General features: G+C 30.9%; 1 protein-coding gene and 1 long non-coding RNA gene across 4 annotated transcripts; one reads left to right on the top strand and one right to left on the bottom strand.

Annotated features, from left to right (window-relative positions):
• Positions 1-5,433: 5,433 nt before the first annotated feature.
• Positions 5,434-12,479, bottom strand: LOC128200860 (uncharacterized). Of its 2 annotated transcripts, XR_008252925.1 has the most exons (3): positions 12,036-12,050; positions 11,680-11,930; positions 5,434-6,480 (listed from the first exon to the last, which is right to left on the bottom strand). It is a non-coding gene; the product is annotated as an uncharacterized LOC128200860 (long non-coding RNA). The 2 variants fall into 2 exon arrangements; XR_008252924.1 differs by having other exon boundaries at positions 11,680-12,479.
• Positions 12,480-12,612: 133 nt separating this feature from the next.
• Positions 12,613-20,788, top strand: LOC113523611 (tenascin). Of its 2 annotated transcripts, none has more exons than XM_052895620.1 (7): positions 12,613-12,773; positions 14,237-14,380; positions 15,069-15,203; positions 16,414-16,650; positions 17,593-17,709; positions 18,449-18,589; positions 20,228-20,788. In XM_052895620.1, exons 1-7 carry the CDS (start codon positions 12,692-12,694, stop codon positions 20,233-20,235), a joined length of 864 nt encoding a protein of 287 aa, XP_052751580.1. In that variant the 5' UTR covers positions 12,613-12,691; the 3' UTR covers positions 20,236-20,788. The 2 variants fall into 2 exon arrangements, with proteins under 2 accessions (XP_052751580.1, XP_052751579.1); XM_052895619.1 differs by lacking the exon at positions 20,228-20,788 and adding an exon at positions 19,552-19,940.
• Positions 20,789-21,107: the final 319 nt, after the last annotated feature.

Here is a 21,107-nt window from a genome sequence, read left to right on the forward strand (position 1 = left end):
CAACAAAAGATGTAGTTAATATTTTTGAAGATTTTTTTGCTAATATTCCGATTGATATTACATCTTCTCTGGACTCATCTCAATCTCGAGCAAAAAAATTACTAGAGACTAATATCGGTTGTTGTTCTTTAAGATTTAAATTTTCACATGTTAGCCCCTTTCATATCATAAAAATATTCAAACAGCTAAATTTAAAAAATACGGAAGACCTTTGGGGCATGTCTGTAAAAGTAGTTAGTTCTTTCATAGATATTGTTGCTCCATATCTAGCCACTATTTTTAATAAATGTATTGATAATGGCGTTTTTCCACATTTAATGAAATTTAGCAAATTAATCCCACTATTTAAATCAGGAGATAAATTTGAGCCAGGGAACTATAGACCTATATCTATTTTGCCAGTTCTAAGTAAGGTGTTTGAAAAGATAATGTTAAATCAAATGTTACATCACTTCAGGGTTAACGGACTGCTTCACAGTCAGCAATATGGTTTCACCGCCGGCAAGTCTACCACTGACGCAGGTGTTGCGCTAATGACACATATTTTCGAATCTTGGGAGAGGTCACAGGATGCACTCGGAGTTTTTTGTGACCTATCAAAGGCATTTGATTGTGTGGATCATAAAACGCTTTTGTACAAGCTCGAACATTATGGTATAAGAGATAATGATCTAAAATTAATGAGAACTTATTTAGAGGATAGGGTTCAAACTGTAGATATTGACGGTGTAAAATCTAAGGGAGCTAATATTAAGATGGGCGTTCCACAAGGGTCAATCTTAGGCCCCTTTCTCTTTTTAATCTACATAAATGACCTTCCCTTTATGGTAGAGAAAATTGCAGATATAGTGCTGTTTGCGGATGATACTTCGTTAGTGTTTAAAATTGGATGTCAAAGTAATCAATTAGACGATGTAAATGAAATAAACGATGTCTGCAATATTAAATTGGTTTACATGTAATAACCTATTATTAAATTCCAGCAAAACAAAGTGTATAAAATTTACACTTCCTAATGTAAGACTAATAAATACACAGTTATTGCTTAATGACGAAATAGTAAATTTTGTTAATGATACAGTTTTTTTAGGTATAACAGTGGACTCGAAATTACAATGGGGGCCCCATATTTCAAAATTGGCCAGTAGACTCAGTTCTGCTGCATATGCAATTAGAAGAATTAGGCAATTAACAGACGTGGCGACGGCTAAACTTGTATATTTTAGTTATTTCCATAGCATAATGTCTTATGGCATACTGCTGTGGGGTAAAGCAGCCGATATAAATACTATATTTGTTTTACAAAAGAGAGCCATACGTTCTATTTATGGTATGGGTTCAAGAGAGTCATTACGTCAGTGCTTTAAAGACTCAAATATCCTCACAGTTACTTCACAATACATTTATGAAAATATTATGTATACACGGAAGAACTTAGCGAGTTTTAAAAAACTCAAAGACTGTACAAGTAGAAACTTACGCAATATAAATAAGCTTATTTTACCTAAATGCCGTCTGCACAAAATCAGTAATTCATTCTATGGTAATTGCATAAGATTTTATAATAAACTGCCGGAATCTGCATTAAATCTGACAGAGAGGCAATTCAAATCTTATATTAAACAATTTTTATGTAAGAAAGCCTATTACAGGATAGACGAATTCATAGATGACAACATATCAAGTAAATAATTAGTTTATTAGCATACAACGTTATAATTTTTTTTTTCTCATTGCTTTCTTGATTTAATTGATTAATTTTAGAAATATGAAAGCGTAGCGGTTTTTTGTATTAATTGCCGCATGCATTCTTATGTAAAATGTGAATACTATAACTATCAGATGGCAATTGTGAGTAGCTTTGACGTGGTCTAGTGTTTTGAGTAGTCATGCTCACTAAAATGTCCAGACTTGTGGCGGCGTGGTGGGCCGGGTCATTGGGCTCCCTAAAATATGGTCGAGCGCAGTGATGGCTGGCTCATCCGTCATACTCGTGAACGGGTGCTGCTTGTAGGGACTGGTCTGCTCTAATCACTATGACTGATTTCCTCTTATTAATTGTTTAACCAGTTGGTTATGTATTCAATTTTTTTTTTCTTTTTGAGTATTTAATTGAATTAGTGCTAATTGGTGGTTTGTATTCACACAATTAAACTTAAAAATGTAAAATAATAATAAAATTATTTAAAAGAGCATCACGCAAGTTTCTTGCTCGTTCTTCTTGTGATGAGACAGCTTTCCGAACGAGCGGTAAATTAAAAAAAAAATGTAATGACTTTTCAAAAGTGCTTCAATGTAAGTTTATTTGAATAAATGATTTCTATTCTATTCTATTCTATTCTTTTGCCTTTTCTCATATAAAAATATATTAAAATAAAAAATTCAACATTTTTTAAATATAACCTATACGCATTTATACGACTGTTATCAGTTTTAAGTTTAATTGTAAGAAACCCGAACAACAATTTTAAATTTTACATTTACGTAATTACCGTTATGAAACAGTGCCGCTTGCACGATTTCAATAGTTTCATGGATCCATGTATGCATTTCAAAAAAGAAAAAAATTCTTAGATCTACGATTTGAATTTCTTTCTCTTCAGTGTCGTTTCTCTTGTGTGTAATGTTTTGTTCCAGTAGTTATACATAATAATACTATTGATTAAAACCAATGATAAGATGAAAACACTGATGGAACCTAACGTGGGACAAGACATGAAAAGTAGTATGATCCTGGATAGAAACCGTACATAAAAAATTAGGATATTACAAATTCTTGTAAACGACTATCAACTAAAATAATCTGTATACACGCTGTTTATTGATAAATAAATCACAAATAAAAAAAAAGCTTATTTGAACGCCATTTTTAAGTGAAAATTAAACCTCCTGACCTTAGCACTGTCTCCTATAGTTATAGTAATTTGCCAATTCAAACGCAAAAATACGACATTCGAAACTTATCTAATTTTGCCATATTTAAATGTAAGTACAGAAAGATCTAAGATCTTTATAAAACTTTACTCATTTATGCCTGCGTAATTTTTTTATTTAAATTTAAATTTAATTTATATCAGTCACATCTTTTATCGAAATATTCTATGAAATATACACTTATTGTTGCAAATTACTGTTACTGTGTACTTAATATAAATATAATATTAATATGTAGTAAATAGTAATTAGGTCTTATGATACCCACAATTTTATGCTGTTTAAGGAAGCCTAGGACTTACTACGTTCATTGCCATTTCAACTTAGTAGACCTAGACCTTAAGACCAATTCCTCCTATGGGCATTATAGACTAGATTCAAATTCATTTTCTCGTCTAGATGTTCTCGTTTCATATTCTGTCACACAACTCACTGAGTGACTTGGGGTATTCTTTGTACCTAACTGTATAAAAACATATTTCATTTCCAAAAATAATTACCTGTGATTGCAATCAACCCATTATTACACTAACTTTCTTCTTTGCAGTATTACAGATAATAATATGTACGTAAGTTCCTAGTGGATATAATTTATTACTTGTATTATAATGGCCTTTAAAAAGAAATACAATTTTTGTTTGTTGACTGTTGTTGTAAAAGAACTTTCTTTGTAAGTCGGTAAGTTTCTCTTCTTGTATATATCTATATATATATCTGTATATAAATTCTACGGAAACGAAAAGCCTACAAAAAATATTCAGAGCGTTGTTCGTCTTAAAAGCAACCTAACTAAGTAACAAGCCATCCCTTACTTTGTTAGTAAATAAATTAACCTAAGAGATATAAATATTCTCCACGTAGTCAGTACCCTGAAGTTGTTAACTAAATGGGAATAAGTGCTAACAACTAAGTTGGACTCGCTTTAGGCGAAATTGATCCCAGATAGGATACACATATACCTACCTGGCTGGCTAGTTGTGTATTCTGCAATTACTGTACTAGTTGATATTCTGCAAGAGTCCAGAGTTCCGAGACACGTAGAAAGACACAAGGATATTGTTTTATTTCTAAATTAAATGTGTAAAATGTTCAACCACAGAGAGTAACGTAGCATATCGGTTTGTTCTGACATGACGATGTTACGTAGCGCTGTAGGTATATAATAAAATTTAATCGTTCTGGTAGAGATATTAGTATCAAATCTCTGTTTTGTACCACAAATGAAAAAAATAGTATTGGTAATATTTATTATGGTTATAATTCTAACAATATTATAAACAGTAGCATATAAGCTTATGATATACATGCGAACATATGATATGCTACACCAGAGGCATCACTGCCGTCCTCAACCCTTGTAACATGTAGATTTTAAAATTATATTAGTATCATATTAGTCGTCAATTGTCCATTGCTGAACATAGGCTTTTCCCATAAGAGGGGGGGGGAGGGGGCAAGTGATTTGCTAGTGATACTATGCTTGGCAGGTGGGCTGGCAATTGAAGTTTGGCTTTTAGTGATGTTTAAAAAAGAATACCGCTACCCATCCGTCGACCATTAAGTTACCTTAGTTGCCACTTACGACACCTACGGGAAAGGAAAAGACAGCCTATTCTATGCCAGGATCACACAGAAAGGTGACGAAGTACTAGATCCCCATAATAAAACAACACACCAGAGCTAAAGAAAGAATGTCGAATTAAAATCCTATATAAAGCTGCATGGTTAACGTAATTACATTCTGCTCTTATAAAGAGACCCATGTCCAAAAGTGGAATGTTAAAAGGTGACTAAGGTAAGGCAAATTAAATAAACATACACATACCATAAACAAACGGCAAATAACACACATAATACCACGTTTAATGAACAATAAACGTTACGTTAATTCGAGCACGCTGCGTGCAGCGACCAGCTCAGAAACCCCTTTAAGCGAATCAAACAGCATGTTTGCTGAAATGGAGAAATTGTGTTGTCATATGCAAATTATTCACTCGCTAAATGGAGGGTAATGGAGACATTAGCGCAAACACTTAGCCACTGGCAAATTGCACCTTTAGTAATTGCACTTCAGGGTGAATAAACATTGTTGCCATGTTTAGCAGTTTTTAATGTTAAAGATTTGTTGTAAGCCATATCGGCGCATATATCTTGACTATTGTTATTATGGATTGCAAACTGTCCCTCTAAAACATAAATGTGATCCTTCGAGCCGGATTGCACTGTTCTAAAGTGTATTAATACGTACGCTGTTGTTTTTCCTTTTAAATTTAAATAAATAAAGTTGTTTGGTAGTTAAATGTTTTACTATAACTTATTTATATACATTGACAAAAATATTTTAACTTTCATAGTAATTTAATAACCTGAATTAATTTACCGTGTTCAAAATCCTAGACTATAGGTAGAGTGAGTATCCTTTAAGTACCTTATAAAAAAGGCAATGTGAAGATAATTTATACCGAAAAATATGTAAAATCACAAAATAAAACTATTAAATAAGAATCATATAATATTTATTTACATATCAGGAGGTAAGTATGACTATAACTATAATTACTAATACAATAACTGAACACTTAAAAAAAAAACTTCGAATGCATAATTTTATTTTTTTAAACCTAAAGATATAATGAATATTTTCTTTTTATTCTATTAAAAAGAAATACTAAAATTTTAAACAATTCGTCATAGTCGTAGAATACTGACGGATCTGACAAATATTACATATAAAGATCCGTCAGTATTCTAGGACTATGACGAATTGTCTTTTACATGTTATGTTTATTTACAATTTATAAGTACACATTAACTATAAAAGTAACTGTAAATTAACTATAAATCTATCCAGTTATTCAATACATTTAAACTATCTTTTACATGACTATAATATTTAAAAGAGAGGTCTTAACGATTTTTTGTGCTAAAAACTAAAGGTAGGTAACTTAGCTTAGCATCTTAGACTTACTCTTGCATTGTACTAACCTCCATTACATGGACAAAGCCCAGAATTACATCTCACTGAATGTACAAATTAATTATACATTTATTTGTTTTTATGCACGTCTTTACTAATGTTATCAATGGGAAAGTGAGTTCGTTTGTTGCCTTTTAGTACCTTAACCGGCTAAACTATTTAATTTAAAAATTAGTATATGCCTATTATATGGAATGGAAGGACATAGAGACATATAGATCATCACGCAGACAAAGTCACAGGTAAAACCTAATTATACATAAAGTATAATTCTCGTATAGTAGACCTAACACCTAGCGGTATTATCTATCAAATCGACCATAAGAAATGCAATAAATGCTCTTGGCGATGCAAATCCAATATAATCGACTAAATAATGCATTGATAATTACTTTTTAAAGTACATTGTGATGACTTGACGCAAATTATTTATCATAATTATGAACCCACATCGGAGAAACATCGACAAACACCCCTCATGCAGGTGCCAGAACTTTTGCCTTGCAGACCACACATCTCGACGCAGTCTCCATAGCATGGATGCCTTGCTCTCACAGCTGCGTTGACCTCTGCAAGTGAAAATAATTATTAAATATCTACTTGTATTTCATAGCTTTAACCACGTTTATTAGTATACAAATGAATCTTATATCTTAATCTAGGATGCAGGTCTCTTTCAGTATTAAATTTTATTCATATCCATTCAGTGATTTAAACGCGTTTTTTTTTTTAATAATAATAAATATTTTTTATTCACATAAACTGAATAACTTAAGTGAACATAAGCATGTTGGGATAGTAATTTTTTTATGAAATTACCGCCCAGTTCAGTTAATAAGAACGAGCTAAAAACACAGCTGTAGCCTTTTCAATTAAAAGTTAAATTTATAACAAAAATAAAAAATATGAATGGATAAAATGACTATTATAAACTTTGTATTGATAAAAAAGAAAATAAAAAGCTACAAAACTACAATCAACCACAATATTCTTGAACAAACCAGTCTCTACTAGAAGCCCCCGTTCACGAGTATGAAGAATGAATAAGCCATCACTGTAATTAACATACCTATCAATACTACTAGCTGTTTAATGTTAGGATATAACCTATCTATCTATCAAATTTCATTCAAGTCCATTTGATAGATTTCGCGTAATAAAATAACATACTTTCATACATACATACTCACAAACTTTAACATTTATAATAGAAATAGGATTAATAAGGACATGAAAACGATTCCCCATAATAATGACGAGGTAAAAATATAACGTCATTTATCCTTTTCATGTCCAGGATATTGTAAGAGGCAACTCAGAAAATGGAGTGCAAAACATAACGACGCTGAAAAGGCAAAATGTATTATGCGACACTCTGGCCGATATTAAAATATTTAATAAAGAATTAAAGAGAATTAAACAATTTATTTAAATTTTAAGAAGAAATCAGTAATAAAAACAATATATTCAATTTATATATATATTTAATTTTTTTTCTGCGTCGAATAGAAAGTTAAGTAATATAATAAATTAAGCAGAGCAATTGGTGATTTAGCTAAACCATAAAACATCAAAATTAAACTAAAAAACATCTCAAAAATACTATATATGTCACTTGATACATTTTATTTTTCCAGCGTCGATAAGTGCAAGAGAAGGAAAACACGAAATAAAAACATGTACCTACATATCACATGATATGCTCCCACTATATTGGGTTTATACACGACAATAATCGTAATTCAGTCTGATTCAACGTTACATATTTTTTTTATCAAACAGCAACTAATGAAACCATACAGCGCTCTTTATCTTTACTTGTACCTAATAAAATCATAACAAAGCCATAACTGAACATTAAAATATGTAATAAATGTGGTTTATGAGTATACTACAATATATATGAGGTTTTCCCTAAAGACTACAATATGGGATTCTTTAAAGAAACTTTTTTTTGTAAATGGATGACAATTAAATGGCAACTTCGCCTGCATTAACGATATACGCCATCGGGCACCAGTGAGGGATGATAGGTGTTGATGAAAGTACAGGTCAGTTACGCCATCGTGGTGAAAAGGTCTGGAATGCAGCACAATAATTCCCAGGAGGAGACCACGTAGAGGTCTACCTGATTGGGTATGTCGCTGGCAATTGGTCTGTTAGAACCCATTACTAACAATCCTTCTTCCCCTCTCCCTTCAAAAAGGTTATATTAAGGTTTCTTCAAGTTCGATAACGCACACGGGACACCCTTAGAGATACAGGTGCCCATAGGCTACAGTGACCGTTTACAATCAGACGGGCTGTATGCTTGTTTGCGATCTTCGAGATATAAAAAAAAACTAGTTGTTTTACATGGAGTTGCCTACGCGAATCGTTATATAAAGTATCCTATGTGTTATGATATATCCTACCTGTGCATTAAATTTCATTCAAATCAATCGTTTAAATGTAATTAAGTAACAAGCATCTATCTTCATCACCTATCACCTACTCGTATATTGTCTTCACGGACTCTGCGAGATGCAGTCAGCAGTATGAGACGAGACTCTCTGACGTAAAGCGCCAGACGCCCCCTAACGCTAAGAAGACTTCTGGATGATTTCGAAACAATTGTCGGAAACGACAAACATAGTACACTCAAAAAATTCCCCTTGTACATCTGTACAGACATCATCTATTATCTTTGATATTTCTAAACGTCCAAATATCTTTACAAATTTTTCTTATATAATCTAAATAGAATTAAAAATAATATAATAATACCTTTAGTATACATGAACCACTGAAAATATTCTCAATATGTAGGTATGTGTGTTAAGAAAACGAAATAAATAACTCCCAAAAGATTAGATTTAGATTTATTTTAACTACACAAATTAAGATTTTAGATTAATTATTGTATATTTAATTTTTTAATTGTAAAATATATAATAGTACTTTATTTATACACTTTTATTAATTGGAAGATAAAAAATGTGCATCAGTTTGGTCTCCTATATATAAAAAAATATAAAAGAATATAATAAATATAAAATTTCATTTAAAACAAAATTTACGTATTATGATTATTACTAAGAAACCGTAGAAAAAAAATGGGTTGAATGAATTAATCGAAATTGTATAATAAAATCGGAAAAATCGATATCTTTCATCAGAGTACTATTGGGTTTAAGAGGTCATTGTATGGTTTTTGGAATAATAAAAATTCATAATTGTAATCAGTAATATAATGTATATAAAAGATAAATACTATAACTTAGTGTATGTTTACAATGTAATTCAAACTGCGTATTGATAAATTTTTGTATTGTTTTGGTTTTTTTAATGGTTCATTTCTGTTTGCAAACTGTTGTTGTAACTTATAATAAATAAATAAATAAATAAATTATACCTAAATGGAAAATAAAAAATGTAAGGAAAAATAAAAAGTATAATAATTATAAAAAGGAATTTAATTATTACTAAGAAACCGTAAAAAAAGGGTTTTAAAATTCAGAAATCTTCATAAAAATTGATAAATACCTAGTATCTGGTATTCGCCCTTGAATATAGACGAGTTTTTAATCCGATCATATGGACTAAGTTGCGGAAAAAAAAAAATTTAAGAATAAAAACAAAAGCGAGACGATACTAATGAATCATATATACAAACCTAGTATAAACATCTACGTTAGTAACAGTATTAGTATTATTAGTATTATATTATCTGTGGCTGCAGGGATGCCCCGACGCCAGTTTACCGAGTTCAATGACACGACACCTACCTACATTCAATAAGTATTGAGACCTGATTAGGACATACCTATCTGATTAGACCTAATTATTATATCAAATCCTATTTATCTTTTTATTTATATAATTATACGTTTACTTACATAATAAAATTGTAACTAGAATATTTCTGTACATGGGTGATATGTAAAAAAATAAAAATATGAGGAGTCTTAATTAATAGATGCCAAAACAATATTTTTTAGAAATTTTGTCTGTCTCTCTGCCTGTATTTTTGTTTCGATATCACGCAAAAACTAATGCACCATTGGTTACGGTTGTCGATTTTGTATTCTTGAAGGTCTAACTTAAAATTTGGTGTATGTATTGTTTTGATACACCATAAGTGATCTTTTTTTTATACAACTTAGAATGGCAAACAAGCTGACGGTCCACCTGATGGAAAGTGGTAACCGTCGCCTATAGACATGAGCAGTACCATGGACATAACAGAGTATACTGTTTCGCCCATGATACCCCCCCCCCCCCCCCATGCATTGCCATTCCTGAGGACTCAGATGTTATTCCTCTGTACCCTGTAAATTCACGCCATATCCCACCCTTTAAACCGAAACACAGCCATGCAAACACAACTGCTTCACGGTTGAAATACGAATGGGACAGAGGAACCCAAGCAATCGACTTTTGTACAAAGTCTCCCTCTGGTCTATTTTATTGGTTTTCGTACTTTTATTATACACGCATACGAAGTAGCGGACAAATTGTTAGATTTATATTTATTGTTAGATTAAAATTATATGTATATAACGTATAATTTTAAAAGTAAAGAAAGAAAGATGTAGCAAAAGATGTTTTGATATTTCGGTACATACTTATCACCCAATCACGCTATAGGACACAATGAAAGCGTAGTAAATTTAGCACAAAGTTGGACCATAGTTTTATTGCAAATTTTTTGTACACAGTCACAGAATATAAATGTATTTTCAACAGGTTTAAAAATAAGGAGGCGGTCAATTCTGTTGTATTTTTTTATGTTTGTAGCTTCATAACTCCATCCATTGTAAACCGATTTGGAAAATTATTCTATATCTAAAAGCATATACTTACAAGTTAGTTTCATAAAAAAATTTATCAAAGTAGGTACTGTTTTAGTTTTAGTAGGTAGTTTTTAATTAAAGTTACTTTTATTGTCACAATTAAAGTCGGTTTTTTTTTTGTGAAACACAATTTATTATAATACACATGGATATTCTCTCACATATGTTAATGTGTATATACATATGTATTTTGTATATTATATTTTAATTAAATTTTTTTTGGGATATATTGTTAATAGATGATAATAGAATGGTAACTCCGCCTACGCTAACGGTATACGCTGGCGGGGCACCAGTGATAAGTGAAAATGAAAAGATAGTTAGTTAGCCCATCATGATGAATACACCTGGAATTCAGCACGATAGTTTCTAGGGGGAATCACGGGGAGGTCGAGCGGACAGGGTTTATTGCTAACAATGAGACTGGTAATTCGCATTACTAACAATCCCTTCCCCAGAAAAATTATATAGGTAATATTTACTTATAATCGTATCAAAAAAAAAAAATATTTTAAAATGTGTAAAATCTGCCAAAGTTATAATTAAGTATCATCAAATGAGCTGCTAACTGTCCTCTGCTGAACATAGGCCTTCTCTTACTGAGAGTTTTGCCAGGAGTTGCCACGCTTGACAGGCGGATTGGCAACCGGTAACTACGGTTTGATGATGTTTAAAAAGACTATTAATAAGATAAGTAATTTAGTACATAATTTAATAATACCTAACCTAACTTACTTATGTTACTACTTAATTAACCTTGCCTATTAGTTTACGATAGAGTCTACAGTAAATTCGGGTCAGTTGACCTATAGCGACAAATACAATGATTTCCAGGAAGGACCGCGTGGAGGTCGACTTCCCTTCTCCGTAGTTAAATTATTAGGTAGGAAATTTCCATAGAAGTTGTGGAAATTTATGAAAACATAAACATACCTTGATATCCAATTAGCACAGCAAATATAAACAACATAACCACTACGAACTTCATAATAAACGAAATATGTAAAATAAATTTGTTTTTCCTTTTTGTTATTTTAAATGCTGATTATTGCTGGTATTCTGATAACGCGATCTCGTCGAGTCCGATATTTTTACAACCGGCTGTTCACATTATCGTTGTTTAAATATCGCATGTGGGTACGTACTTTCCTGCTCTCCGATTACTCACGGTCCACTGGTGCCATCTAACGCAAATGTTATGAACGTATTGATTATAATATTGCACGATTGATTTATCGATGCATTTTGAGAGGCCAACAAATTAACATTTGACGAAATTTAACACTTACTTTTACTAACTTAACTAGCAAGTTACGTGGTGATACTCTGCTACAATTTTTTTCAACCTATTTCAAAAAGAATACGGTACTCAATTCGGTTGTATTTTTTGTTATGTTTCTAACCTCATAACTCTGTCAGTTATAAAAAATTTGGAAAATTATTTTTTTACTTGACAGGATATATGTGCTTATAAATTAGTCCTATAATTTGTTTTTAATCGGTTCAGTTGCTTAATTTTTTAACTTAACATTTCGTTCCTACCATATTAGTCCAAGGAAACGATACTTTAACATCTTTAATATTTTTAAACTGTATGTATTATGTAATTATCAAATTTATCTTTCGTTCAGCCTCGAATTTTCTAAAACATTACATGGTAGGTCCTTAGAACTCACTTACATACATTCCTTACAAATGACTTGTACAAAGTCTCGCTCTGATATAAGTAATGTACACAAACTTGAAACTTTAAAATCTTATCTCCTTAGATAATAATCTAAGTGGGTAAAATTAGCACTTAGTAACGGCACAACGCCATTCCCAGTGCATCCGTGACGTGTTGGTGAATTCCCGATATCACGTACCTAATATACCAAGTCCTGTATATATATGACAGGAAAATCATCCCTCTCCATACTTTTATATTGCAGTCATCAAAACAATCATGTTAACGAAAATAATTTTAATTGTTTCCCTTTGTACTGTGAACGCGTTGTTAGTTAACGGTTCTGCTGTTGGTCATAATGGTAAGTAACTGCTAAAAATAAACAGGTATTTGTTTATTTAAAATTGATCTTAATATATTGAAAATAGTGTGTAGTTACAGCTATTTTAGTCAGGTTTCATAATAAAATTAGCAATTTAATACTCATATAGTATTTCGATTGACGATTTCCGTGGTAGAACGGTTTAATTCACTGCCCGAACACATACATACTTATGAATACACATATTTGTATTTGTATGTGTGTTTGTATTAGTCTGGGTATTTTCTATTTATTATCATCATCATCATCTCAGTCATTATCTGTCCGTTGCTGAACAGATGACTCTATGATCATATATATGTATTTACCTACATAGAGTTATTTAGACCCAAGCCAAGCAGAGCTTGTACTCATACTATGGCTACTAACCAAACTACCATAACATAACTACCATACTTAATTTTTTTTTATATGTATACAAAAAATATATATTTAAATATGGTTTTCAATTGTCTGGTACACCCACAGGATAATCTCCGCTTAGCTCAAGTCTGGACGGCTCTATATAATACTTATGAAAAGTCTTTTTTTACTTGTAAAACGTTCCCCTAAAAAGAGGCAAATAATTTCTACTTCCCATATATAATTAATGAAAACTTTAAAAGTCATAATTGCAATTAAAAGTCAAGGCGAATTGACTCTTATTATTATACACGTAACGACTAACAAATATCAGGAAAATATGATCCAGCAAATCATGACATTAGATTACGTTGCGGTCATTGGTAATTCCCAGCCAAGATACGTTTATTTAAACTATTAACTTTCAACATTAGTAATTAATTGCTTTAATTGATTACATATGTATAACCAATTGTAATATGACATATATAACGCATAGTAACTCTAATAATTTTGTTATTCAATTATTTACCTGTTTATATTATATAAATATTTTTATTAATTAAATAATATATTGTGTAATATTGTTGTCATATTATTGTTATGATTATATTGTTGTACAAAAAACTTATTTTTAAATTTTCTGAATTGGTATAGAATACGGGAATAACATTTTGATTAAAAAATCATTAGGCAGAGTTATCGTGAAGCATAGACCTTAAAAAGTGGAGGTTAAGGAGTGTGATAAGTCAATAAAAGATAAAAGATAAATTTAACTATATATTTTTGGTGTACTTGATATGACCACCAATTACATCTGTAATTGGTGTAAACGCAAGATGCAAGCCATGTATATCAATTAAAATTAATGTCTGTATTTACACTGTTGATGTACCTTTTAAAATAAATAAATAAATGATATTATCATAAATTTTTAAACACATTTTGATTACTCATTTTTAATCTATATGCTATTATTTTAATTATTTTTTTAAATTGTTTCTGGTTCAAGAATTCGAGTTAATTTGTCTAGTTTTTTTAGTTTGTAGGAGAGTAACAAAATGTTAAATTATTAATTTTAATACACAATTTGTTTTCAGACGCAGAAGAAACCAAAGTTGGGCTCGAGAAATGCATCTACTCGAACTGTGTCTCATTTTGCAATAGTATAGGTTATATATTTGGTAATTGCATTGGAAATTCCTGCATATGCACTTTTCCTAAGGAGGAAAGCAGACTAGAAGGTAAATATTAATATTTATAAGTATATAGAAAAAGAAATTTTCGAATTTTGTTCGAATCTGAATTGCTAACTAGAATTTTAGTTTTTTTTAAAGACAATATGTATATTTTTATGGTGCTACTACTACTAGTGGTACCCTGTGATATTAAAATTGCTACTAAAATGCAGATGTAGATTGAAATCCCCTCCATAGATAATATATTTACAAACACAATCACTTAAATTATCTGAGTATTAATAAAATTACAATATATACAATCATAATAATTGTAAGTTGATAATGTACATATAAAAGATATATATATAAATAATAAATAAATTTTATTTGTTTATCTATATTATGGAAATTTTATATACTTATTATGTATTAGGGGCTTTGTGTAGTTCGAGACGAGATGCTGCGACGTAAAGCACCGTACTCACCTGGAAGAAGACTTTCGGATGAAATAGAAATAGCTGTTAAAAACAATAAATAAGTTCATTAAATGTCGTTATATATATAAAGAATCTTAATGAAATTAATAATAGCTTTACGCAAAATACGTCTTATCTTGTTATGCCATCTAGAAGCAATCTTTATAGTTTCATAAACTCAAAAATACACGCGAATAATATATAATGCCGTAAGTTAGCCTACCCTCCAGGGTTTCCATCTATTTTTCTGATGATGTCATCTAACTTACGTACAGATGTAAACAGCGCCTCTATTCGTTTGGACTCCTGCGTGGGAACTCGTTGCAGCCAACTGTGCCGGCGACTTGGTATCAATGGAGGAGTCTGTGTCGGGGATGATTGTGAATGCCGTCACGGACTCCACTCGAAAGGTACTACGGCATTTAATTAGGTAAATCAAAACTATTTCGATCATTTTAAAAAAGGACTAGCTAACAATGAATCATTTAAAAAGAATAAGAACATTAAAGACTGGAATGCAGAAGTGAAATTACAGAATACGGTGGTGTGACACCATAGACCTTAGGATCACAGATGACACAGATTATTCTGTGACATTCATGATGCTGTTTATATCTGTAGGTGACAGTTATCGCTTTACAAAGGTGGGCCGTTAACTTTTTTAACATTCTAAATTGCATTAAAAAAATAGATCGAGCAAGTACAAAAAATAAGCAAGTGATGCTTATTTTTTGAATGCAATTTGAAATGACACAAAAACAAAATTCACATATTGCATGCATACATACATACATATCTGTCACGCCTGTCACCCATTAAGATAGGCAGAAACAATGGATGGATCACATATTTTTTAATGAATTACATATGAATTATTTATACACTACTAACAATAATAACATTCCGAATGTATGTGAGCAACTATATTTAAAATAGAAAATGAACAATTCTCTTTTTCAATTTAAAATAGAAAAATGATTTTTTAAACTAATAGCCCTTTGTGAAATTCAGTGTGAATCTCGCAAAGGGCTTGCGTGAATTGCATAATTGCATTGCAGGATTGATAATGCGGCACTACGTAAGATCAATCCACGGGATTTGAGAAACAAAAAAAATGCACAATTGAACGAAAATCTATATTCGGATACCAATATTTTATATATGCCTAGCTATATAGCTAGGCATATATAAAATATATATAATATAATATAGGGCAAGACTGATGAATGTGGAAGAAGCGAAAGAGGTTTGTTTGAATCGAAGCATTTGGCGTTCCATTGTTTCTGCCTACCCTAATGGGAGACAGGCGTGACAGATATGTATGTATGTATAATATAGGGATTCCCTATATAATTTCTACTCATGATTTATTGGATATGCATGATTTTTTTCTAAATAATATATATAAATGGTGTGTAATGATTAGATGCTGTATATACATAAGTAACGGGAAGTTAATGAACTCACTGTGTTTGTGTCGTCTCCAATAATTGTGTCCGACAAGTATATTCCAAAAAAACCTTTAATAAGAGAATTTAATACTGTTATAAAATTTTAATACTGTTATATGTAGTTTGTGTTCAAAATTTAAATCTAAAAATAATTATTATTCCTAAACAGATGCGGAGCGAAAATTTCCCGAATGTAATGCCTTAAGCTGCAACGATATGTGTAAAAACAATGCAATGGGCACTGGCCATTGTTTAAGCGATCGCTGCTTCTGCAACAAAAAGGAAGAGAAATTAGGCAATTTGCAAACGTGCGATCCGAAAAAGTGCAACGACATTTGTCGCCGGCTCGGCTTCCACAGCGGCGACTGTTTGGGGGACAAATGCAATTGTCACGTTTCATTGCACGGTAACTATTGTTACTTATTTTAAAGGGATATATCCAAGAATCTCCAGAAGACTTATTATAAACTATTAAAAACTTGGCATGATTAGCTCACGTGCAAACTGACCAGTTTTCTAATTTTAGTACCAATTTACAGAGAAACTCAAGTCTGTAAAATAAGTAGGTTTAAAACGCACATAATAAACTCCCTAATACCTCAAATTTTAGTTTTTTAATTAAAATATTTATTTATAATAAGTTATTGACCACTTATGATAATGATTTGATATGCAAACTTAATACTAAGTAACATTATCTCTCAGTGAACCTTAAGAGAATGCAGAAATTTGATAAAATAATATTATATATAACACATTACAGAAAAGAAAATTAATACTATGCTGTGGTTAATGAAGACACATATGGCAACTATAGATATAATTTATTTGTATATTTATTTACTCTAATTAAATAACAATTAAACTAATTAAATAACAATACAAAATATATATATATAATACACTTATAAATCACAAAAAGCGATCTTAAATGAATTTAATTTACTAAATATATATGGTGTAGAGCCGAGTAGGTCCCGGCATAGAATAGGCCACCCCTTCCTTTATCGTGAGTGTCATAAGAGGTGACTAAGGAAGTTTATGGTGGAGGGATGGGTAGCAGCATTCCTGTTAAAATATCACCAAAAGTCAAGCTACAGTTTCCAACCCATCTGCCAAGCGTGGCAACTACTGGCAAACCCCTCTTATGGGAGAAACTATGTTTAACAGTGGACAGTTAAGGGCTGATACATACATAATGGTAATTGTTTTATTTAAAAAACGATAATGAAATTTCTTTTTAAATGTCAATTTAAACTATACGGTAACCAAATTTTATTACAGTATCCTATTAATATTTAATATGCCCAACATAATTTCACTCGGACAGAAACATTTTAATTTTCAGGTAAGGGTGACAGTTGCAATCCTTTAAACTGTGATCAACTTTGTCGACGCCTGGGATTCACAGGCGACGTTTGTGTTGGAAATAAATGCAAATGTGACATTTTACTGCAAAATCAAGGTAAGTAGATACTACGTGCCACACAATTACACCGAATACCTGGTCTGTTTTGAAGAACTATAGCAGACACAGAAAAATACATCAAAACATCTGATTGCAGAAAACCGAAAACACTTTCTTTCTTTATTCTTTATACATATTAATAACCTGTTGTGTACAACAAAAGGTTATTAAAATGTAAAAACAAACATAATAGTGCACAAAGGCGAGCTTATCTCCAATAGAGATTTCTTCCAGCAAACCCAATATAAGAAAACTGACAGTTCATTAGTAGTTACAGTCATACATGTGTACCAATCGACTTCATTGTTATAGTAAAAATAAATTAATAAAATGTCTTTACAATTGAAAAGACCAATACGTATAATAAATTATAATAAATTAATAAAAATATATATATAAGTAAATACATATAAATAGATAGATATACATATATTATACACAAATATAATAAGTACGTACATCAGTATTGTGAGAGGTAATAATTCTTCAGACGTAATTTGAAAATCCCAATGCTTAGGCTATTTCTAATTTCATGAGGAAATGTGTTCCATAATATAATTGCAGCCACAACAAAAGAGTCTGAATACACTTTAATAATATTATTTTCTAAATTAACGCAAACCAACTTAGTATAGATATAACTTATCATATTTTTGATATTTGATTTCACTTGCTATACTTTAGGTCGGCAAAATAACTCTCTGCTTTATTATTATTAATACTTGTATATTTTTAGAAACCATACACTATTCAAAGCAAGAAAAAGAAAACTGTCTTAATACAAGTTGTGATCAATCTTGTCGACACTTGGGCTTCTTTAACGGGATGTGTGTGGACAAGAAATGCAAGTGCGATACAACATCTTCGATAGATACAGGTAATTAATTAGACTTGTATATACTAACTGTATTTAGTGGATTCACTTAATGGACAAACAGTATTTACACTCACTTTTATTAAAATTTCACTTTAAATAAATATTTGAGTCCTAATTTTTCATATAATTTTATCAAATCATAATTTAATACAATTGAAAAAAATAATTACATGTCCATTATTCCATATTCTACCATATCGGCATGTACAATATAAAATTATAGTAATAATAACTTTAATTAGCCGTATTTAATAAAACGAATTCAACTTTATTCAAATCCCTTCAGCCCTCTTGTCAAAAAATATTATGCTACTCAATGGAATCCGAAAGAAAGGTATAACCAATATAACTGGAATGATGGGCAAATTCAGCCGGCAATAGGTCGACCACTTAACTCGAAGGTCTATAGACAATCAATAGGGAAAATTTTTTGAATGGTGAGATCGTGTAGACAAACCGAGTGAAGGAAGATCTCCTAGTAGATGTAGACGTATCAATTGAAATATATATAGATCACTACCTACCTCATTTTATTAATTTATCCTATAGAACAACAGAAACCATTGATGGACTGAAATAATGCTAAAGTCAAGTATTGTTTCAAAAACATATGAAACAAAAAAACTACATACATTTAGTAATATTTCAACATAGTATAAAAAATGTGGATATATATGGTAAGAAGTTACAAAGGGAAGGTGAGGGATGAGCAGCAGCGTCCCTCTTAAAACGTTTCCAAAGCCTGCGGTTGACAACCCGCCTGCCAAACGTGGCAACTACTGGCAAGACCCACAAGGGGGAGGCTTATATTCAGCAGTGGACAGTGAAAGGCTGATATGATGATGATAATAAAAATATTATTACAAATAAAGTTTGTAACTCGCCTACTTTTGTATAGCCTATTGTAGAGTCAAAAATTAAATTTCAAAATTTTCTTAAAATAATCAACTTGTTGTTTACAGACACCAACGAACTTTCATCCGATGAATTGAAATAGAAATAAAATCAATTTTAATCGTGTTATTACATGGAAATTTACCACTACTTTTATTAATTCTACAAATAAGTTAAATGTCTGATGTGATAAAATGCGAATGAACGTATAACCTATAAGTCTATGAAATTACTGGAAAAAGCTACTAAACTTGATGGAAAGTTATATAGACAATATCTGAACCTAGGGCGAACTGCGAAGAATTATCAAGAACAGTACACAAGACTAGTGTTTGTTTTTTATTTTTCCGAAAGTCTAAATTTACTCGTGCTTATAATCACAATATGCAACTCAAGACAGACAATGAAAATATTTCTGTATGTACATTGATGAATTATAATATACTTGCGTCAGCCAGATAGTTGTCTTCTTTTCTATACCTAATATTATTGAAAAAAATATACATTTATTAACTCCTTTATTATTATATAATTATTTATTCTTATGCAATAATATTTCGATTAAGATGCCGTGACAAAATCCAACAACTATACAGATACAGGAAACTGAAAAAGTTTGAGAATAAAATAATTCCTAAATTATACCTACTAGTAAATGTTCGGAAAACTATATCTACATACATCTTCTCATCCAAAATACTTCAAAGTATGAAGATAAAGCTCTTTAAACATTGCGTGTTTCAGTTCCATAGATCATGACTGACAGTAATAACCTATGGAATCGAAGCATGGTTACTCATATGCAAAAGCTTCAAGTTACTCAGCGAGTTATGAAGAGGGTTAAGCTCGAAGTTTCTTTGCGAGACAGAAACCAAAATGAAGATATCTGCAAAAGAACTGACATAGAAGGATAAGCAAGCTGAAGTGGCAAGCAGCTGATTACATAGCTCAAAGAAACGACAACAGATAGAGAAATAAGGTATTTGAGTGGCAACCCCGTACGGGCAAACAGTGTAGACCTCATATGATAATGAATAACTAAAAAGATGGAAATGGAATTTAAAATTTACTGTAGCAATAATTATAGCAAATTAGAGTAGTTGCAATTTTGAATGCAAAGAAATATATCTATGGGCTATAAATTATATTTGAACTTGAGTAAAGGTCGTAATACCTTTACTCAAGTATGTATTGCTTGCTGTAATAGCTGCCGAAACTACCGATATATGAATTCACAATTCGCCTATTATTGTATGTCATGTCTCGTAAATTTATTCTGAGTCAATTTTTATCTTTTCCAATCAATGGTATTTTATATTTATTCCTGTGTTAATAATTTTTTAAATAACTTTATTATCAAAGGTACCATTTTTGCAGAGCAAAATTATTATTATTTAGACTGTTCACAGTAATATTATTGAAATAGTAGTTTATTTCATATTACTCGCTATGTCTACTTTAAGTATTACATTAAACGAAATACATGTTTGATAAAAACATGTGTGTGTGACTATTTAATATTTTACTTCGAGTAAGTGAATAGTAATTTTCCAAATGTAAACATTCACGCATGACAAAAATATGTATTTAATAATTTATTATTTTTTATTCTAATGGAAAAGAA

Source organism: Galleria mellonella, unplaced genomic scaffold (genome assembly GCF_026898425.1).
Source record: "Galleria mellonella isolate WM207_F2 unplaced genomic scaffold, CSIRO_AGI_GalMel_v1 utg300, whole genome shotgun sequence".
In the NCBI taxonomy this organism is placed as follows: Eukaryota; Metazoa; Arthropoda; class Insecta; order Lepidoptera; family Pyralidae; genus Galleria; species Galleria mellonella.

What these genes read in the sequence shown, in the direction of transcription:
- LOC113523611 (XM_052895619.1), top strand. Translation starts at nt 12,692, where the DNA reads ATGTTAACGAAAATAATTTTAATTGTTTCCCTTTGTACTGTGAACGCG. An exon ending in TTCTGCTGTTGGTCATAATG is followed by an intron (nt 12,774 to 14,236) that starts GTAAGTAACTGC and finishes ATTTGTTTTCAG; the next exon opens with ACGCAGAAGAAACCAAAGTT. An exon ending in TCACGGACTCCACTCGAAAG is followed by an intron (nt 15,204 to 16,413) that starts GTACTACGGCAT and finishes ATTCCTAAACAG; the next exon opens with ATGCGGAGCGAAAATTTCCC.